Source organism: Chaetodon auriga, chromosome 2, assembly GCF_051107435.1.
Source record: "Chaetodon auriga isolate fChaAug3 chromosome 2, fChaAug3.hap1, whole genome shotgun sequence".
Classification (NCBI taxonomy): domain Eukaryota; kingdom Metazoa; phylum Chordata; class Actinopteri; order Chaetodontiformes; family Chaetodontidae; genus Chaetodon; species Chaetodon auriga.
The window spans coordinates 16,203,953-16,220,375 of NC_135075.1; the positions used below are offsets into that span (position 1 = coordinate 16,203,953).

Sequence of the window (16,423 nt, forward strand, 5' to 3'; positions counted from 1 at the left end):
CATGGTCAGGTGTGACATTTTTATTTGCCGTGCTGGCGACGGGCTCAATGTATGGTAATGTCAACTACTGCAGGGACATTTAGCGCAGATATCTACAGGGCCCAGAGGATTAATCCTGATGACTATTATGATCCCGGACTCCAGGCCATATACAGCTTGCGAGGCGGTTTCATCCAGCCTGCAAAGCAATTCATGAATACAAAAAAGGAAATACCACAAAGTAGTAGACTAACAAGTTCTTCTGAGTGGTCCCTAAACACAACACATGGCGGTTACATTGAGGTTATATCGACATGCCAACAAATACAATTCCATCAGAATCTGCTGTACTAAATGTAATTTTATGCTGATTAGCTCTAAACTACTGAACTAGTTGGTTAAACTTGATGGTGAACATGCTAAACATTATGCCTCCTGCTAAACATCAGCATGTTAGCACTGACAGTACGAGCGAGTTAGCATGCTGACATTAGCATTTAGCTCAGAACACTGCCGTGCAGCCTCTTAGTCTTGCTGAACAACACTTTCTATGTATCTTTTACCAACATTTCTTAATTTTTTTCCCATTATTTGCGGAATAAAAACATGGTTGTACTGAGGTTATAATATACTGGAGTACTGTAGTCATGTGAAAACAGCAGGCAGACCATGACATGAAAATAATTAGTTAAAAAAAATAAAATGGTGTACAAAACATTGGAGAAAGCAGTGTTGAGTTCATCAATTCAGTTTGATTTACAGAGAACCAGCTGGTCCTTAAAAGTAAGACAGGGGTCCCCAAAATGTGGTCCAGGCAGAGGTTCTCGAGGTCATGCAAAGGGGCCCCCCTCAACCTGAGATATGCAGTAGTTTAAGTTCATTATTATTCAGTTCAGCTCAATATTAATTCATATAGTGCTGATCTCATGACACTTTTATTTCATCAACAATCAATCAAGGCGTCTCCGGTGGTTTCCCGTCTGTGTCATCTCAAATCACAGATCCTGATGCAGCATTTCTCCGCCAGCCAGAAGCCTGGGTACAGCGGCTCTGTGAATTTAGCTTCAACCTTGTAAAGAAAAGTCATGCTGTCTGACACCTCGTAGAAAGACAGAGTTCCCTTTTTGAACTCCAGATAAACGCCGATCCTGTGATGATTCGGGGTTGTCATGAGCTGGATGCTGTTGGCTCTGTGGCTCACGGAGTAGTGTGTGGAACGATCAAGACTCCAGGAATTTGCATTGGACCCGAATGCTGACAGGTTTGTGCGGGATTTTCGGTCTATTGTTTTGTAGGCAAGGGCGATCTCTGCCTTGTCTCCTTCCACCTCTATCTCGTAGTAGCAGCGCTCGGCCTGCAGTCCCTCCCTGCACAGCAACTGCCGTCGGTAGACGAACCTCTCGGGGTAACAACCAGTTGGGCTCTTAAGCTTTAGAGGGCTCAGTCTCACCTGTTTGTCTCCATGAGAAATAGCCAGGTCCTCATGAGCTGTGGCAGGGTCCAGGCTAAGGCCACACGCATCTGAGATAGTAAAGAAAGGGAAAAAAGTACTTTCTTACTCCACCATTGTCTACATATGAGGTTCAGGTATAGTGGACCAAAGTGTCTTCAAGTGTTAGTCTAGTGCACAAGAAGATTAACTCACACTGCAGGAACTCTGCTCTGGTTTTGGGCTCCGCATTCTGTACAGCGTTGTTAACTCCAGGGAGACCTATGAGACAATTTTAGAGCATCACAGGTGAAAAGCTTGTCAAACACAGGTGTCACTCACAGAATTAATGATGGCTCCATTCCAAAAGAGTCTCCGTAAGCCATGACAGTGAGCCAACATAGAAAACAACAGGACCCTGACCACAGCTTTTATTGGTCTTACTAATAACACCTCTGCTCATTCTCTTTTAATGCTGAAACTTGATTGATGTAAGCGAAGCACCCTCCTTCTGTCCATCACTGATTGGCTGATTGACACAAGGTGTGAAACACCACGTCACACAAAGAAAAAACAACAGTACTTTGTTTTTCAGTCCAATAACTCACTGTGTACAACTACACACATTATAATACAAAATTTAACACCTGAAATTATCACACAGCTTCCAGACAACATAAATCATCTCGTATATTGTTAAAGTTATGTGAAACATATCACACGTCATGTATACTGATGCTGAAGTACACATGATTATCATTTCCACCTGATACATGCAGTTACTCACAACCTTTTTCTTGTTTCCTTGTTTCTTTCTTTCTGGGTGTTTGGAGTTTTATATCTTTCCATTAGAGTTTCTATATTTCTATATATAAATACATTCTATATTCTATACAAAGGGGCAATACAGAGGGGTTTTTCCACAGTGTTTGATATGGTGGTAAAACTGTTTTAATACACAGAGGAGGTTGAAAACCTTCTTCTGAAGGTTAAAAAAAAGTATATTATTCTTATTCTTATTCTTATTCTTATTCTTATTCTTATTCTTATTATTATTATTATTATTCAAGCCTAGCAGGTGTAAATACTGACCGTGAGACTGTGAGGTACGGGCTTCACTTCGTTGCTGCTCGTCATCCTCCTCTGTCTCTCCTGATATCTGCTCCTCTTCACTGTCAGCTGTGTGGAATAAATTGTGAATAAAGGCCAAAATGCCATATATACAAATATAGAGTATATAATAAAACTATGACTGATGTTAAAAGATTTCCAAATGTCAACAAAGATACAGCACATACCAGTTTGAGAGATGTAGGCGAACTCTTTGTCACAAAATTCCTCCAGGTGCCTCCCGAGCTCTTCAACAGCCGTCTTTGTAAGCTCAAAGGGGAAGAGTGGATCCTCTGACACCCCGTGGAGACGGTGAAGATTGTCTTTTTTCCAGCAGCGCCGCAAAGACGGCCATTTCTGTGAGGAGAGACAGAAGAGACAGAGAAACGGAAACGTCTTCTATTACAACCCCAATTTAAAATAAAAGTTTGGGCTGTAACACATAAATAAAACAATTCAACCAAGTTGGGACAGGAGCAACTTAAGACTGGGAAAGTTGTGGAACACCAGTTTGGAACATCGTTCTTTGTTGTGTTGCACACCGTCCCAACTTTTTGGGACTTTTTTCAGGTAAAGTTTCTCATGACATGATCACAGTACCTTCAAGAAATGGACATCGTTGTCAGTCTGTGCCAGACAATCCATCTGAGCACTCCTCTTCCTCGTTTGCTGCATCTTCACCTGCAGGGTCTGCAGGGAGTTCTGAACCTGAGCTGCTGCCGCCTTCTCCTGAGCTGCAATCAGCTCCTTCACTGATAGGTAATGTCTCTGGAGGGAGTCAATGACCCTGGTCAAGATGCCCTCACAGGAGTCCTCTGTTTTTCTCGCCTCTTCCTGTTTTCACACACAAGTGTATTTATCTTTTTTCATGAGTTCAGACAGTATGAAGACACGTTGGCCATGTGTAGTCCTTACCTCAATCTGTTGGAGAGTCTTCCACAGGTTATTGCATTTCTTTTCTTGTTTCTGGAGAAGCTGCTGGGATTTCATCTGTATGTTCTTCAGCTCCGCCTTCAGTGTTGGATAGAAATACACACAGCCTCTTCAGTTTTGTGAAACTGGTTTTAGGCTTGGCAACTTTTAAATATGTGCTGTAAAACACCATTTTTGTGCTTGTGAAAGTGTATAAAGTGTGTGTGACCTGGTCAGATTTTGGTTGGCTCTGTCGGAGCATATATTTTGGAAAGTAACCACTTCTTTTGTGCCTTTTCTCCACTGTCTAAAACATTTGATTAAATCACAGTTTTGTGTCTGCAACAGGCGTTAAGGTGCATTCAGAGGAAAGTGCTTATTGCTGAACTTTGCCTTGACTTGAAAGAGTAGCAACACTGAATAATATATGCATGTGAAGTGCTCACTCCTCAGCTACAGCAGCAGCGGGTGCCCTTGTGAAGTTTGGGGTGGAGTAGTTTCGATTAACTGAAACTGAAAGGAAAACCTCCTCATTCTCTATAACTAACTTCTAAAAAATGCATCATTCTTTGTGTTTCTGTTGAAGTACCTGTTTCCTCTTCCTTTCCCCCACCACTGATCCGATGGTGTGCCCTATGTGCTCAGATGAAGCACACACCGCACATATGATCTCCTCATCGGTGCAGCAGTAGACGTCCAGGACGCAGCTGTGCCTCCAACACAAAGGACTTCCTGTTTCTGTGCAGCTCCGGGCTCTTTTCGGGGCCTGTGTGGAGCCATTTGAATGTGTCTGTTTCCAGCTTTCACTGCCAGCATCCCGCTGCTCTGTGTCCCTCACCAAGTCAGCCAGAGTTGTGTTCCTGATCAGCCGGGGTCTGGAGGGAAACATGTGGCCACATTCAGGACAGCTGCAGGGGGAGTTGCTCCTCTCGTCACGATCCCAGCAGCGCTGGATGCACTGCAGGCAGAAGTTGTGCCCGCAGGGAACAGTCACAGGATTCCTGAGGATCTTGAAGCAGACTGTACAGCAGAGGTTGTTCATCCTCACGGGGATATGAGGCTCTGCCATGTCTGTGTGGAGAAAGGCAGGCTGCAACAAGTTTAGTTTCATTTCCTGTTCAAATGGTTCAGTGGTTTTGTATTTTGTGTGTGTGTGTGTGTGTGTGTGTGTGTGTGTGTGTGTGTGTGTGTGTGTGTGTGGTGTCCTCATGTCAGAGTCAAGATGGGTGTGACTAAATTGTTCAAAGGGGAGGGAGAAGAAAAGGGCAGCAGAGGTAGTGTGGTGTTTAATGCTTTAAGAATGTAACGTGAGAAATGACTTGAAGGGATTTCTCTTTGATTTCTCTTCACTGTGTGGTGGTTTTTATTATTCAAGCTGATTCATTTTGTTCTGTGTTCATTTCTTAGGGGCAGAAAGGGTGCTGTTAATGGTTTTCCATGCAGCCTTTGTTGTTTTTGGCACGTCATCATCATCAGTGACCAGTTAAGAATATCATAAAAAGTCTTGCACTGTAGTGTCTCTATCCACAAGAGCATATGTGCATCGGTCTGTGTTAGTTCCCACTCCTCCTAGACAATATCAGTACCTGACAGAGGAAAAGCAAAGGGCAGAAAAGGACACACCTCTCATACTAGGCTTCTCCTCTGCTTAACACTCCTGTCTTCGTCTCTCTCTTGAGGAAAAAAGATTAGGATTTTTAACATTTTAGAGAAATGCTAGAAACAAGGTGAGGGAGAACAGACCCCTGCCTGGGCCACATGGGCTCCGATCCAGCAAGCAGTTCAAAAATACAATAATTACCAGTGGTGTGGGAAATGTTTAACCTGGGTCTATTCATGGGTAATCATTAAGATTGTTTTATTATCATCTTAAAGTCAAACATCCAGAATGCTGTATCATGCTGTCAATGCATATTATATCTGAGGACATACAGGTACAGTACATCTTTTTAGTCCTTAGTTTTCAAGTACACCTGAACCCACCTGGTCCAGGTCAAGCTCTTTTTTCCCAGTAGTAGTCAACAGAGTCTGATGTGGTAGATTTATTGTGTATGTCCAAAACAGCATACAATAATCCGAGTTGGTCACAGGAGCAACTAAATCGATCTTCCCAAAGCACACTTCTTTATGCTGTATTCATAACTCCTCCTGCTGTGGAGCTTGAACTCAGCCCACTCCCCAGCTGCACAAATCATTTTCTGTGCACCAGTGTTTCTCTGGTTTTCTGCTAACTTGCATCGTTTCCCAGAAACATTGTGTCTTCTGTCTTGTCCTCTGTCCTTTTGTTTAACAAAGAATAAAAAGTATACAAAGACTTTGTTCAGAAACTAAGTATTTCGCAACAGGAAGGAAGAAAAAGAAGAAAAAGAACAAAGAAAAAGATTAAAATTCCAAAGTCTAAATATATAAAAAGTAAAGAAAGAAAAAAAACTCTGTCCACGCTAATAATTACTCCTCTTTTCATACAATGGAGCTGAGGGGGTTTTACCAAGTCTGCTAAAAGGCTCAATGATTTTTGGGCACCAACCAAACGAAGAGCGATCTCAGTTAAAGTCATGCTTTTTGTAAAACATGTCACATGGATTTTAGTCTATCACACAGAACGAAAAGCAACAAGCCTGCCAAGAGTCGCAATAGGATGCTCCAGCAATGACTGTATTCATATTATCTTTATACTACCTGTAGCTCATTGTGGCAGCCTCCACCTGTCAGTTCATAACAAACCACCTGTCAGACAGGAGGCAGTGGGTGAGACTGGGGAAAATCACATCCAGGACACAGACCAACAGAACTGGAGCCCCTCAGTGATGTGTGTTGCCCCCCCCCCCCCTTCTCCCTCCACACCAGCCACTGCACCTCAGGAGACCTGTCGCTTACACTCCTGAAGTTTGCAGATGACACAACAGTCAGCGGGATCATCTGAGACGGCGAAGAGTCTGCATACAGACGGGGGATGGAACAGCCGGTCCTCTGCTGCTGTCAGCACATGCTCAAAACTGTGGAGATGATGGTGGACTTCAGGAGAAGCCTCCGAACAGTTCCCCCTGTCACCATCCTCAACAACAGTGTCCATTGTGGAGGCCTTCGGGTTTCTGGGATGTACTATCTCCAATGTGTTTGTGTTTGTGTTTATACTTTGATTATGAGATTTAAAAGACCAGCATGTAGAATTTAGGGGGATTTGTTGGCAGAATATGACAGACATGGAAATGAGTATTTATAAGTACATTTTCATTGCGTGAAAATGAGAATCATTCCATACTTGTCAACATTGGGTTTTGAAAATAAGGGAAATTCTTCTTCCTCTTTGTCTTCTTCTTTGGGTGGCGTTTATCTGAATGAGTCGTCGTTGCTAGATGTTACACCCAATGTTGTTCATACTGCCACCAGCTTTACAGGAAAATCTGGTCCTTATTAAGTCAAACTTTGCACGGCTGTGTGTTAAAACATGAAAAATGTCTGTCACACAGCCAATCACAGCCAAGAGACTCTTTTTAACAGACTGGAAATTCTCCACATTTCCCATCTCTATCTCTGCTACCACCATCCAATAAAGCTAAAAATCTTTAAAAAATAAATAAATAAATAAATAAATAAATAAAAAGAAAGGCAGCATGAATGACAGTATAACTTTATTACTTACATTTGAGTCAACTTAAAACAAAGACAAAGCCCTGATAAATAAGTTTCATAATGTACATGTATTCTCATTTTCTTAACCTTTATAATAAAACAAAAAAAAGTTGAAAAGTAGAAAAAGACAGAGGAAAATGGTCATGTGACTGGAAATTAAATTAAGTTATCCCCTTCAGTTCAACACAGCTGTCTGATGAGTGGAGATCAGGAACCACAGAAACTTGTTTCTTTCACACAATCAATTCATGTGAACACACCCAACCATTTTTTTTTCTACACATCTAAGCAAATTAAGATACTAATGAGTTTTTTTAGGTAAAAAAAAATTAAGGCTGTGGTCATGTCCATTCAGCCTGGTGGTCAGGTAAGGTCTGAACAGTCGCCTCCATGGTCCCAGAGCAAAGGTGTGTAGGCAGCACTCGGATGAGAAACTCAGAATAGAGCAAATAAAAATCAAATCGTACACAAATGTAGCGGCAAAACAAGGGATGAGTCAGGTAACCAGATGTTTATCCCATTCAGGTAATAACTGTTAAAAAGTTTTGCTTGTATTTATATGTTAAGAAATAACTTCATCTCTCTGAGGAAGGTAAAGTCATGAGACGTATGAGGGTATGATGAGTACTGCCTCTACACACACCCCAGTTTGAGTCGTAACAGTTAATGCGTAAAACTGATTCCAAGAGAATTTCTTTAAAATTAAGAGTGAACATACTGTCATGTAGTGCTTCAAAGTCAAACTTACTGACCGTCTGTCGCAGGAAAGAGGCACACAAAGCAAATACCTGTACATGTAAAGGTGGGGACTGGGTTGAAGTCCACATATGGATTCAGCTTCAGTTATTTCATTAAAAAACTGTGGGTGGCATTAGTGTGGAACAGTTCATCACACGAAGCATTTTGGTCGGCATGATGGCTGAAAGTCTACGCCTGCCATCTGTCCGTCACTTTCAGTCTGTACAGAACATGTAACATAATGCTGTGATCTGTGATCCATCAGTGAGAGCACTGTTGGCGGTTTGTCTGAACTCCAGACTGACACTGTTTCATTTCATGTGTGAGGACGCTGACAGTTGTTGATTCTCACTGCAGCAGTTCTTCCCAGGAAATAGGTTTGGAGAAGACCTCCCGCTCCAGCCAGAGGTCATAATTCATTTGGAAGTCCTCGGGCAGGTCCACCCGCTGTCCCAGAACGCTTTGCAGGCAGTTGTCCACAGGCAGGAAGTCCGGGTTGCTGTGGCTCTTGTCGTAGCGCCGACTGTTGAAGCGTTCGATGTTGGCTCGCAGAGCGCACTCCTCAGCCTGGAAGTCCCAGGGACGAGCGTCCAGATCTGCCCCAGGACAACAGAAGTTAGTCTTTAGTGCTTTTTGATCCGAGTGGAAGTACAACTATTCCTATAGTCCAACAATTCTGACCTTGGTTTGGACTTTGACTATTGTTTTAAAGACCAGTTAATCTGGTGTGGTTTGCTCTATATGATAGAAAAGGATGAAGACAGCATCATAACTCCCTAAACCCAAGCAGAAACATTCAAAGTGTTCTTTTTGTCTGACTAACAGTCTGAAGATATTCAGTTTACTATCATACAACCTCGATTCCAAAAAAGTTGGGACGACGTGTCAATGCTCAGTTTATACACACTGGTTGTGATTCTCTCTGAAGGGATGCATCATTTTACTTCCGCTCACCGTTTCCGTACGCCCAGTCGTCGTTGAGCCGGTGACGAACCTTCTGGTAGATGGCAGACATGGTCTTCATGTTGCTCTTCCTCCACTGACGTCCCAGGTATTTGGTCTGCACCTTGAGCAGCTTGAGGACGTACAGCTGCATCATGGCCTGCTTGACCTTCAGCGCCCTCTTCAGGATGGGAGCAGACTTGAACACCACCAGCATCTGGAGGAAAGATTGTGTTGAGGGCTCAAAAATGATGTCTCTCATTCATGACAACACGGTGACTGTAACTCGATGAGCTCTCACCATCGTTCTGGAGTGCTTCCACTTGGTCAGTTTGTTGAGGATCCTCAGCAGGTTAATGCAGGAAAACAGATTCCTCCAGCAAAACTGATTGTTGTCTCCTGCTTCCTGTAAAAGGCAAAATATCCACATTAAAAATGACTTTCATTCTACATTTGACAGCAATCAAAGCAACGCTCATACACAACTGTAAAACATCAGACACTCACCAAACTCTCGGCGGTTAACTCCGGGAGCTCATGCACCACACAATAAGGAAAGTCGAGCACTGAAATGCTACGAGGGAAAGAGGATTGACAGCAGTGAAATAAAAGCAACAGTTATGGGACTTATTTTTGACATTTTAAAGGGGGCCTGAAAATACCTGTTTTTAGCAGTGATGTAAGACATGATGTTCTGGTTGAAGAACTTCAGGATGAGGGGGATGCAGTTGGCAAACACCAGGTGTTGAGCCATGTACTCAAACTATGAGATAAACATACAGAGACATACTCACTTCAGATGGATGTTTAGTTATTTCCTTCTATCAATGTGAAATGAACGAGAATGAGATTAAGTGTCATATATTTAGAGAAATATGTGATACAGTAAACATGATTACGACTTGTGATGTGACGAGTGTGTGATGTCCACACCTGGTAGATGTGGTTTATTTTGAAGTGCTTCAGAAGCAGCAGCAGGATGGCAGAGATGGCCTTCACGATGATCTCCTTGTGTCGATTGACATCAACGCCAAGTTTCATGCTTTGTAGCACTGTGGTTCTGTGGAGCCAGACATTACAAATCAATGACCAATTTAAGTTTACTTTTAATCCTCAGAGTGAAATCCACAGTCTTTGACCTCGATGTTCAAATTTAGTTTAAAATCATTTCAAGCCTGGTAACCACAGCCTCGGCTATACAATCATGAACTATTTCTTGATGTGGTCACATGTCCATAGTGCGAGAATATCCTGATAGAGTGCTGCTAACTGTAAAAACTGTTACTAAAGCTGGGATATTTTCCTTCTTCAGAACATCAAAGTGCCTTGTACAGGCTCTTCATCACTTACGGCATCTCCTCCGGCAGCACGTCGGCCAGGATATTGATGGAGTCTGTCTTGGCTTTGGAAGTTGGAGCAGCTGCAAGGAGGATTTTCAGCAGAGCAATCTGACATTGAGAGAGACACCATGAAGTCAGTTAGAAAACAATCTGGCATGAAAACTCTGCTTTTGCTTCTGAAGGGACACATCATCAGTCAGATGAATGGTGATGGGTCACATTTCTGCTCTGAAAAACACTGACTTTAATACAGATAAAGTAATGATATTGTATTGGGGTTATAAATCTAATGCCCATATTGTCTTTTTGCCTTAAAGCGACAACATTTTGCATTTGAGTTGTTCTGCATCTATGGAAACTTAACCACTGAGACTAAAGTGACAACTCAATAAGGGCAATACTTGTAAGCTTTACAATTCAATATGCTTGGTTATGTAAAACTGAACTGTCTCTGCCTCAAAGGGTACTTTCAGTGTGTACTTGTCTGGCTATTTTCTGCATCTTAATTTGCTTAAATGCAGGAGGAGGACTCATTGGTAACGATGATTGATGTCAGTACTACACTATGAATGAGTAAATATGACTTAAGTGAGAGCTCCTGTGGTGGAGACGGTACTGCTAAATCTCTACCTATGGATACATTTCTACCATGGTGTATACCGTCATCCCACCCAACACTATAAACCAGTCTTTTCCATGCCGGATGATTACCAAGTCCATAACACTGTGGTGCAAACTATGCATGGAAATACCCGACTCCTAACAGCACTAACCATGTACTGAGGCAGACTGGGCAGAATTCCCTGATAGAGCAGCTCAATGGAAGACATCTCCACCTCCTCTTCACCCTGATGACAAGGAGGGAGAAAAGAAGAGACACAGAATAACATCACTCCGAGATGTTTGGGTCTTGCAGACACAAGGTGTGAAAAACTTCTACTCTCCTGAACCAGAAGAGCAAAACTCCTCCTGTAATATGTGAAGTGTATTGCTCATTTAGAAACATGTGAAAATGTGTGAAAGGATGCTTAATACTGCAGAGTGCAGAGATCTTGGAGAGCAGAGCAGTGTGCACTTTCTTTACAGGGATGACATCACCCTCAGATATTCTAACAGGACAACAGGTTATATATTTGAATTATTAACATGAATGGTTTTTGTTTCCACTTACCCCAGACAGAGGCGTTTTCTGAAACTCCTCCTCCTTTGCAATCTGTATCTCAGCAATGGAGACGTACTTGTGCTAAAAAAAGATGAAAATTTAATATGTGAAAATCAAGCAACACTACTTCGATTTGGATTTCCTCATATTCTCGAGTTAAAAACAGATTTAGTGACATATAGAGAATGGCAATGCGTACCTGCTTTAGTGTCTTTATGCTCTCGTGAATCGGCCTGGGCAAGCCGACAACTGTATCTGTATCACTGCAAGGCAGCACACACAATACAGTCAAAGCATAGAACAGAAGTCTCAAGCTACTTTTTGTGTGAAGCCAATGAGGAGAGAACTTACCTTCCAAGTGTGTAACCAATAAATTTACTTCTACTTGATTCCAGGAAGTTTTCAATGTCCTTTTCCCTGTTGGTGCAAAAACAATAATGTCAAAACAAAATGGACCTTAAGCCGATAATCTTCATGAGCTTCTTTCTACATTTGTTTACACATGAAATAAAAATCCATTTGCTTTTCTGAAACTTCATTCCAAATAAATAACATAATTACTGTTACAGCAACACATATTCAGTGTTATTATCCGGTCAGACTGAGCTGTACCTGACTTTGGGGGCCCACGGCAGTCCTTTGGGGAAGGACACTCTCTCTGACGGAGGGTGAGGAATGGGCGGAGGCATCACCTCGTCCCTCTCTAGAGGGAAAGTCTCTGCCTCTATAGAGTTGTCATTGTCATCGTTGTCATCCTCATCCTCGCGAGAGTCATCGGCCTTGTAAGGATCCTTTTCATTGAAGGCGTCAAGGTTGTCCTGTTTGATCAACGCCTGAGTGAGACACAAGAAAACAGGAAAGACATTAACACACTGTTAGCAGAGCAGAGCTGAGCTGTGAGGGGAGGCAGGCAGAAATAATACCACGCAGCATCCAGGCATAAATGATGCAATAAAACACATCATTCCCCCAAAAAACATAATCGGTTACATCAGGTAACACATTAAAATCATTTCTAAATATGATCATCACTAAATTTGACACCCGACATGTGCCATAATGTAAAACAGAACTCTGTTCTATTCTAAATCTGTTGGAAATGGTTGGAAAAGGCTTGGGGAACTATTTCATTCATATTACTGTTTCCATACTAAGGGGCATCGCCAAATAACAACTGAAGATCTTCTTGTCATACTGCGAGCGTGCTTTATCTTTGTGGCCAACTTCATGCAAATTTAATAAACTCACCACATTCTTTGTAGCTTTTGATAGTCGTGGTTCAAGTAAGTATGTTGTACACATGTTTAAAACGCCATTAAACACAGGACTAAAAACCATGCTTTAGCTTTACTGTGACTGTATTATGGCTGGCTACAAGTCACTTTACTCAGTATAATCCTAACTGGGTAAATAAAGATGTATGGCACACAATGAAATTTCATCAGTGTTCTTCACTGGCAGATAAACAAGGCGATGATATGTTTGACTTGTAGCTTTGACCTACATTATGCTTGGTTTGAGAGTACGGAGCAGCAGAAGTATCTACCTTGTGTTCCCGGCGCGCCCGTTTTTGCTGCTGCTCTATGAGGTCGGATGCAGATGCAGGCGGGGATGCGGCCCTCATGCTGCGAATGACTCGGATGCTGTCCTCTGGAAGAGGGGGGAGACCCAGCTCCTCACGCTTACAAACCTTTATGCTTTGGAGCTGCTCAAACCCTCCGAGCGTGAACTGAAACAGAGGAAAGGATGTTCATGTTTTCACATGTCACTCTTCTGTTCTAAGATCACGAGCACTGGCCATGAACAGCAGATATTTCTGTCTCTTACCAGGATACTTTTCCACAACAGCAATAACACCTTCTTCATTGGGAAGTGAGGGGCGTGACCACTGCAGAACTTGGTAACCATCCCGAAGAGCATGACAGAAATGGGCTCGTTGTTGAACAGAGGAGATCCTGGATGAGAGAGGGGGAGTGGAAATAGTTTACTTAGCAAGTTTTCTGTTTATATCCATGACATGAGGGCAGCATCTGACACTGATGAAACGTACCCAGTTCTGTTCTGAAGGTTTCCCTGATGATTTTCCATTCAGGCTTGTCAGCTGGGTCATCCTGTTGTATCGTTTCCACCATCAGGTACATTATGTTAAGCAGCACTCTGAGATCTGTGCTGTCAGCGAGGGAGATGGCTGGTTTTCTGACAGCACTACTACAGGCAGCGCTGTTACTGAAAGAAACAGAAAACGCATTAAATTGTTGCCATGGAGGCCAACAAACAATTTTTTTCTATTTTTCTTTTTTCTTCTTAAGCTGATTTTGCTCATTGAGTACAGATTTGTTGCCTGGATCGGCCTTTCTTCGATCCTCAAAACTAAATATGGCTCAGAATGTCAGTAGATGTTTTCCAGACTAGCATCTTGTAGCAAAAATGAGCTACAAGCAGTTTTGGCTGGCTTATACATTGCTAGAAAACTGATGGAGAACATACTCAATCTCCATGTTGAGCAGCTCCACCAGTGCAGAGAAGGTCCCCACATCCAGCAGCAGAAAGATGTTGTATCTCATCCAGTGCTGCACTTCAGCCTCAGAGCTGCACTCTCCAAATGTTCCTGGAGATAAACAAAATGTACCATTGTGAAATATAAAGAGAAAGCCAAAAATAACCTCCTTGATCATTCATTCTCCCGTCCTCCTTCAGCTGATGTGGACTGACCCTGAGCCATGTAAAGAATAGCTCTGGCAACCTTCAGCCTCTTCTCCCGGGCAATCACCTCCAGACTGTCCAACAGGCGCATGGCGTGAGCTCTGTGCTGAGCTGCATCAAGCTCGGTCCACTTCTTATCAGGAACTAAGAACAGAAGAGGTGGAGATGATAAACTCAAGATAGATACCTTCTTCATCTTAGATGTAATAAATTGTTCCCGATTATCTACGTACCATGTGCTCTGAATTCCACCTCAAAGCACTTCCTGTTGAGAGCAAACTCTGGTCCTTCAGTGTAGCTGTACAGCTCTAAAACATAAGGAAATCAAATATAAATAATGTGAACATGCTGTAAGTTGCACACTGAAGTTCATGGGAACAAAAAGGAGTCAGAAAATCTTAATGTCCACAATGATCACGTGTACCTGACAGCTCTGCAGCCCACTTGTCTGTATCAGCATATTCAAACTCGAGGTCTGGAGACTCAGACAGCCCCTGTGCACAACACATGACACATGTTATGCCTTATGATTCAAGAAAAATATTACAGAATAATAGTAATGACTTTTCAACTGTCCAACTACAAGTTTAAAAGGGCCAGTTCACAAACAACAACTAAAAAATGTGGGAAGAATTACTCTATGAGAGTGAATTGCTGGGGATGCCCAAAACGTTATTTTGATTTTACATTTTTTTCTATCCTGGAAACATAGCTTAAGTATGACCATTTATAAATCAAAAAGATTCATGCCAACTCGATTTGTGATGCAGTATTTACTGGCCTCCCAAAAAAACATAAATAAAACAGTGAGAGACTTCAGCTCATTCAAGCTCTGCAGCTCGGCTATTAGCCAGAGCCAAGATGAACGAGCACATTAGTCCGGTTTTAGCTGCTCTGCACTGGCTTCCTGTAACATTCAGAATTGATTTTAAGGTCCTCTCATACAAATGCCTTAATGGACAACCACTGAGCTACATTGCTAAATCCCTTATTCACTATTTGCCTTTAACAACACTGCAATCATCTGCTGCTGTTTCACTGGAGGTTTCCAGCAACAGCCAAAAGAAAAATGGGGATGCAGCCTTTGTCATGCGCTGGAACACATTACATACAGATAACAGGGAGGCCAGGCCACTAAATATTTTCAAAAGAAAGCTAAAAACTTTTCTCCTCACCTTAGCCTTTAACTAGCTATGAGGTGCCAGTAACAAAAACCTGTACAATTCATGAAAAAATACGATGAAAAGGTCCAATTCTAATATATTATGACTATTTTCACTGTTGATTCATTTGTTTTGCTTAACCTGTCCACAAGTAAAAATTTGAATACACAGCTTTTACTTGTAAAGGAATGTATTTTACTTTGTACTGTTTCTACTTTGGCTTAGCACAGGAGCTACATCTACCAGCACTGTGAGTGAGTTTGTCATTTACAGGAACAGACTGTTGATGATGCATCAGTTTATGGCATGTGGAGAATATCCCCTGAACCACATTCAGTGCTACAATGGTTTTAGCTACATTTACAATGACTTCTGTTTGTGTGATACTGTCTGTCTGTTAAAAATATTGCAAGTGGTCGAAACATGAAATCTGGAAGTGATTTTCTGGCAGATCAATTCATCAGAAATCCTACCTGTCATAACAGACACAATTGGATTCCTTTATAGGTCCCACAGCATACATATATATATAATGAAGGTACATCAAAACACCAGGCCAATACATTAGAAAGCAGAGGCCTGTCTGCAAACCGGCCCTCGAAGATTTCGTTTTCAACAGGTCGCCTCTGGTTTCCTGACAGACAGCTCAGTCTGGCCTACGACAAGCTAACGTCAGCTAGCTAGCCCCTCATTAGCTACACCGCTATGCAACATCATTATAATCAGCACTGGAATATACATGAAACACTGCACAATTACAGTTACATGACAATTTCACCAACCTCGGTTACTGCTCTTTAAATACACCGCTGAGTGATGTTAGAAACAAGTTAGCCCGGTACAGCTAGCTAACGTTATGTGTCACGGCTAAAAAGGCCGCATCTCTTAATATTCACGTGGAAAATGAATCACACACTTCTACTCACGCACCTCTGAATCTTTTCTTGGGTTGCGGGTGAATTCGCCCCTGCTTTTGTTCGGTAGCATAGCTCTCTGTTTATTGTTTACAGGAAGCCCACCACCGTTTCCACCGACGTCCATAATTTTCTGGACGAAGTGTCCTCTCGCGAGACGAGAGTTGACGTGCGACAGGCTGACTGGCTGCCCTCGTTCATGCAGATTGTATTTTGGCTTTATGTTAAGTAACAACAGCCTAAAAAGGGGCTGAACATATTGAATTACATTTAAAATACAAGACATATGGTGATTTTCTGCTGGTCTAAATGTTTCTGTTTTCTTCCCCTCATTCACTTTTGCTTTTTATTTCTGGTTTTATATTTTTCTTCAATGTAATGATGGAATTTAAACCAAA

General features: G+C 42.2%; 2 protein-coding genes across 2 annotated transcripts; both read right to left on the minus strand.

Moving 5' to 3' along the window:
- Nucleotides 1–4,546, minus strand: LOC143331950 (tripartite motif-containing protein 16-like). The gene is made up of 7 exons (XM_076749124.1): nucleotides 4,020–4,546; nucleotides 3,434–3,529; nucleotides 3,119–3,352; nucleotides 2,707–2,875; nucleotides 2,501–2,587; nucleotides 1,625–1,690; nucleotides 1–1,500 (listed from the first exon to the last, which is right to left on the minus strand). Exons 1-7 carry the CDS (start codon nucleotides 4,539–4,541, stop codon nucleotides 965–967), a joined length of 1,710 nt encoding a protein of 569 aa, XP_076605239.1. The 5' UTR covers nucleotides 4,542–4,546; the 3' UTR covers nucleotides 1–964.
- A 2,503-nt stretch (nucleotides 4,547–7,049) lies between these two features.
- On the minus strand, nucleotides 7,050–16,204 carry strip1 (striatin interacting protein 1). Its single transcript, XM_076757691.1, has 20 exons — nucleotides 16,042–16,204; nucleotides 14,373–14,442; nucleotides 14,182–14,256; nucleotides 13,958–14,092; nucleotides 13,733–13,853; nucleotides 13,296–13,471; nucleotides 13,073–13,200; nucleotides 12,792–12,974; nucleotides 11,858–12,078; nucleotides 11,597–11,662; nucleotides 11,445–11,508; nucleotides 11,255–11,326; nucleotides 10,857–10,931; nucleotides 10,094–10,191; nucleotides 9,677–9,803; nucleotides 9,406–9,506; nucleotides 9,251–9,317; nucleotides 9,045–9,149; nucleotides 8,756–8,960; nucleotides 7,050–8,397 (listed from the first exon to the last, which is right to left on the minus strand). The coding sequence occupies exons 1-20, from the start codon at nucleotides 16,150–16,152 to the stop codon at nucleotides 8,150–8,152; spliced, it is 2,448 nt and encodes an 815-aa protein (XP_076613806.1). The 5' UTR covers nucleotides 16,153–16,204; the 3' UTR covers nucleotides 7,050–8,149.
- Between the last annotated feature and the right edge of the window lie 219 nt (nucleotides 16,205–16,423).

Bases quoted from the DNA above. Each gene is read 5' to 3' on its own strand.
- LOC143331950 (XM_076749124.1), bottom strand. From the start codon at position 4,541: ATGAAACTAAACTTGTTGCAGCCTGCCTTTCTCCACACAGACATGGCA. The intron at 3,353-3,433 runs GTAAGGACTACA...GTGTGAAAACAG, and splicing joins AGACTCTCCAACAGATTGAG to GAAGAGGCGAGAAAAACAGA. The intron at 2,876-3,118 runs GTACTGTGATCA...CTCTCCTCACAG, and splicing joins ACGATGTCCATTTCTTGAAG to AAATGGCCGTCTTTGCGGCG.
- strip1 (XM_076757691.1), bottom strand. From the start codon at position 16,152: ATGGACGTCGGTGGAAACGGTGGTGGGCTTCCTGTAAACAATAAACAG. The intron at 10,932-11,254 runs GTAAGTGGAAAC...CCTTGTCATCAG, and splicing joins AGAAAACGCCTCTGTCTGGG to GGTGAAGAGGAGGTGGAGAT. The intron at 9,507-9,676 runs GTGTGGACATCA...TTTATCTCATAG, and splicing joins AAATAAACCACATCTACCAG to TTTGAGTACATGGCTCAACA.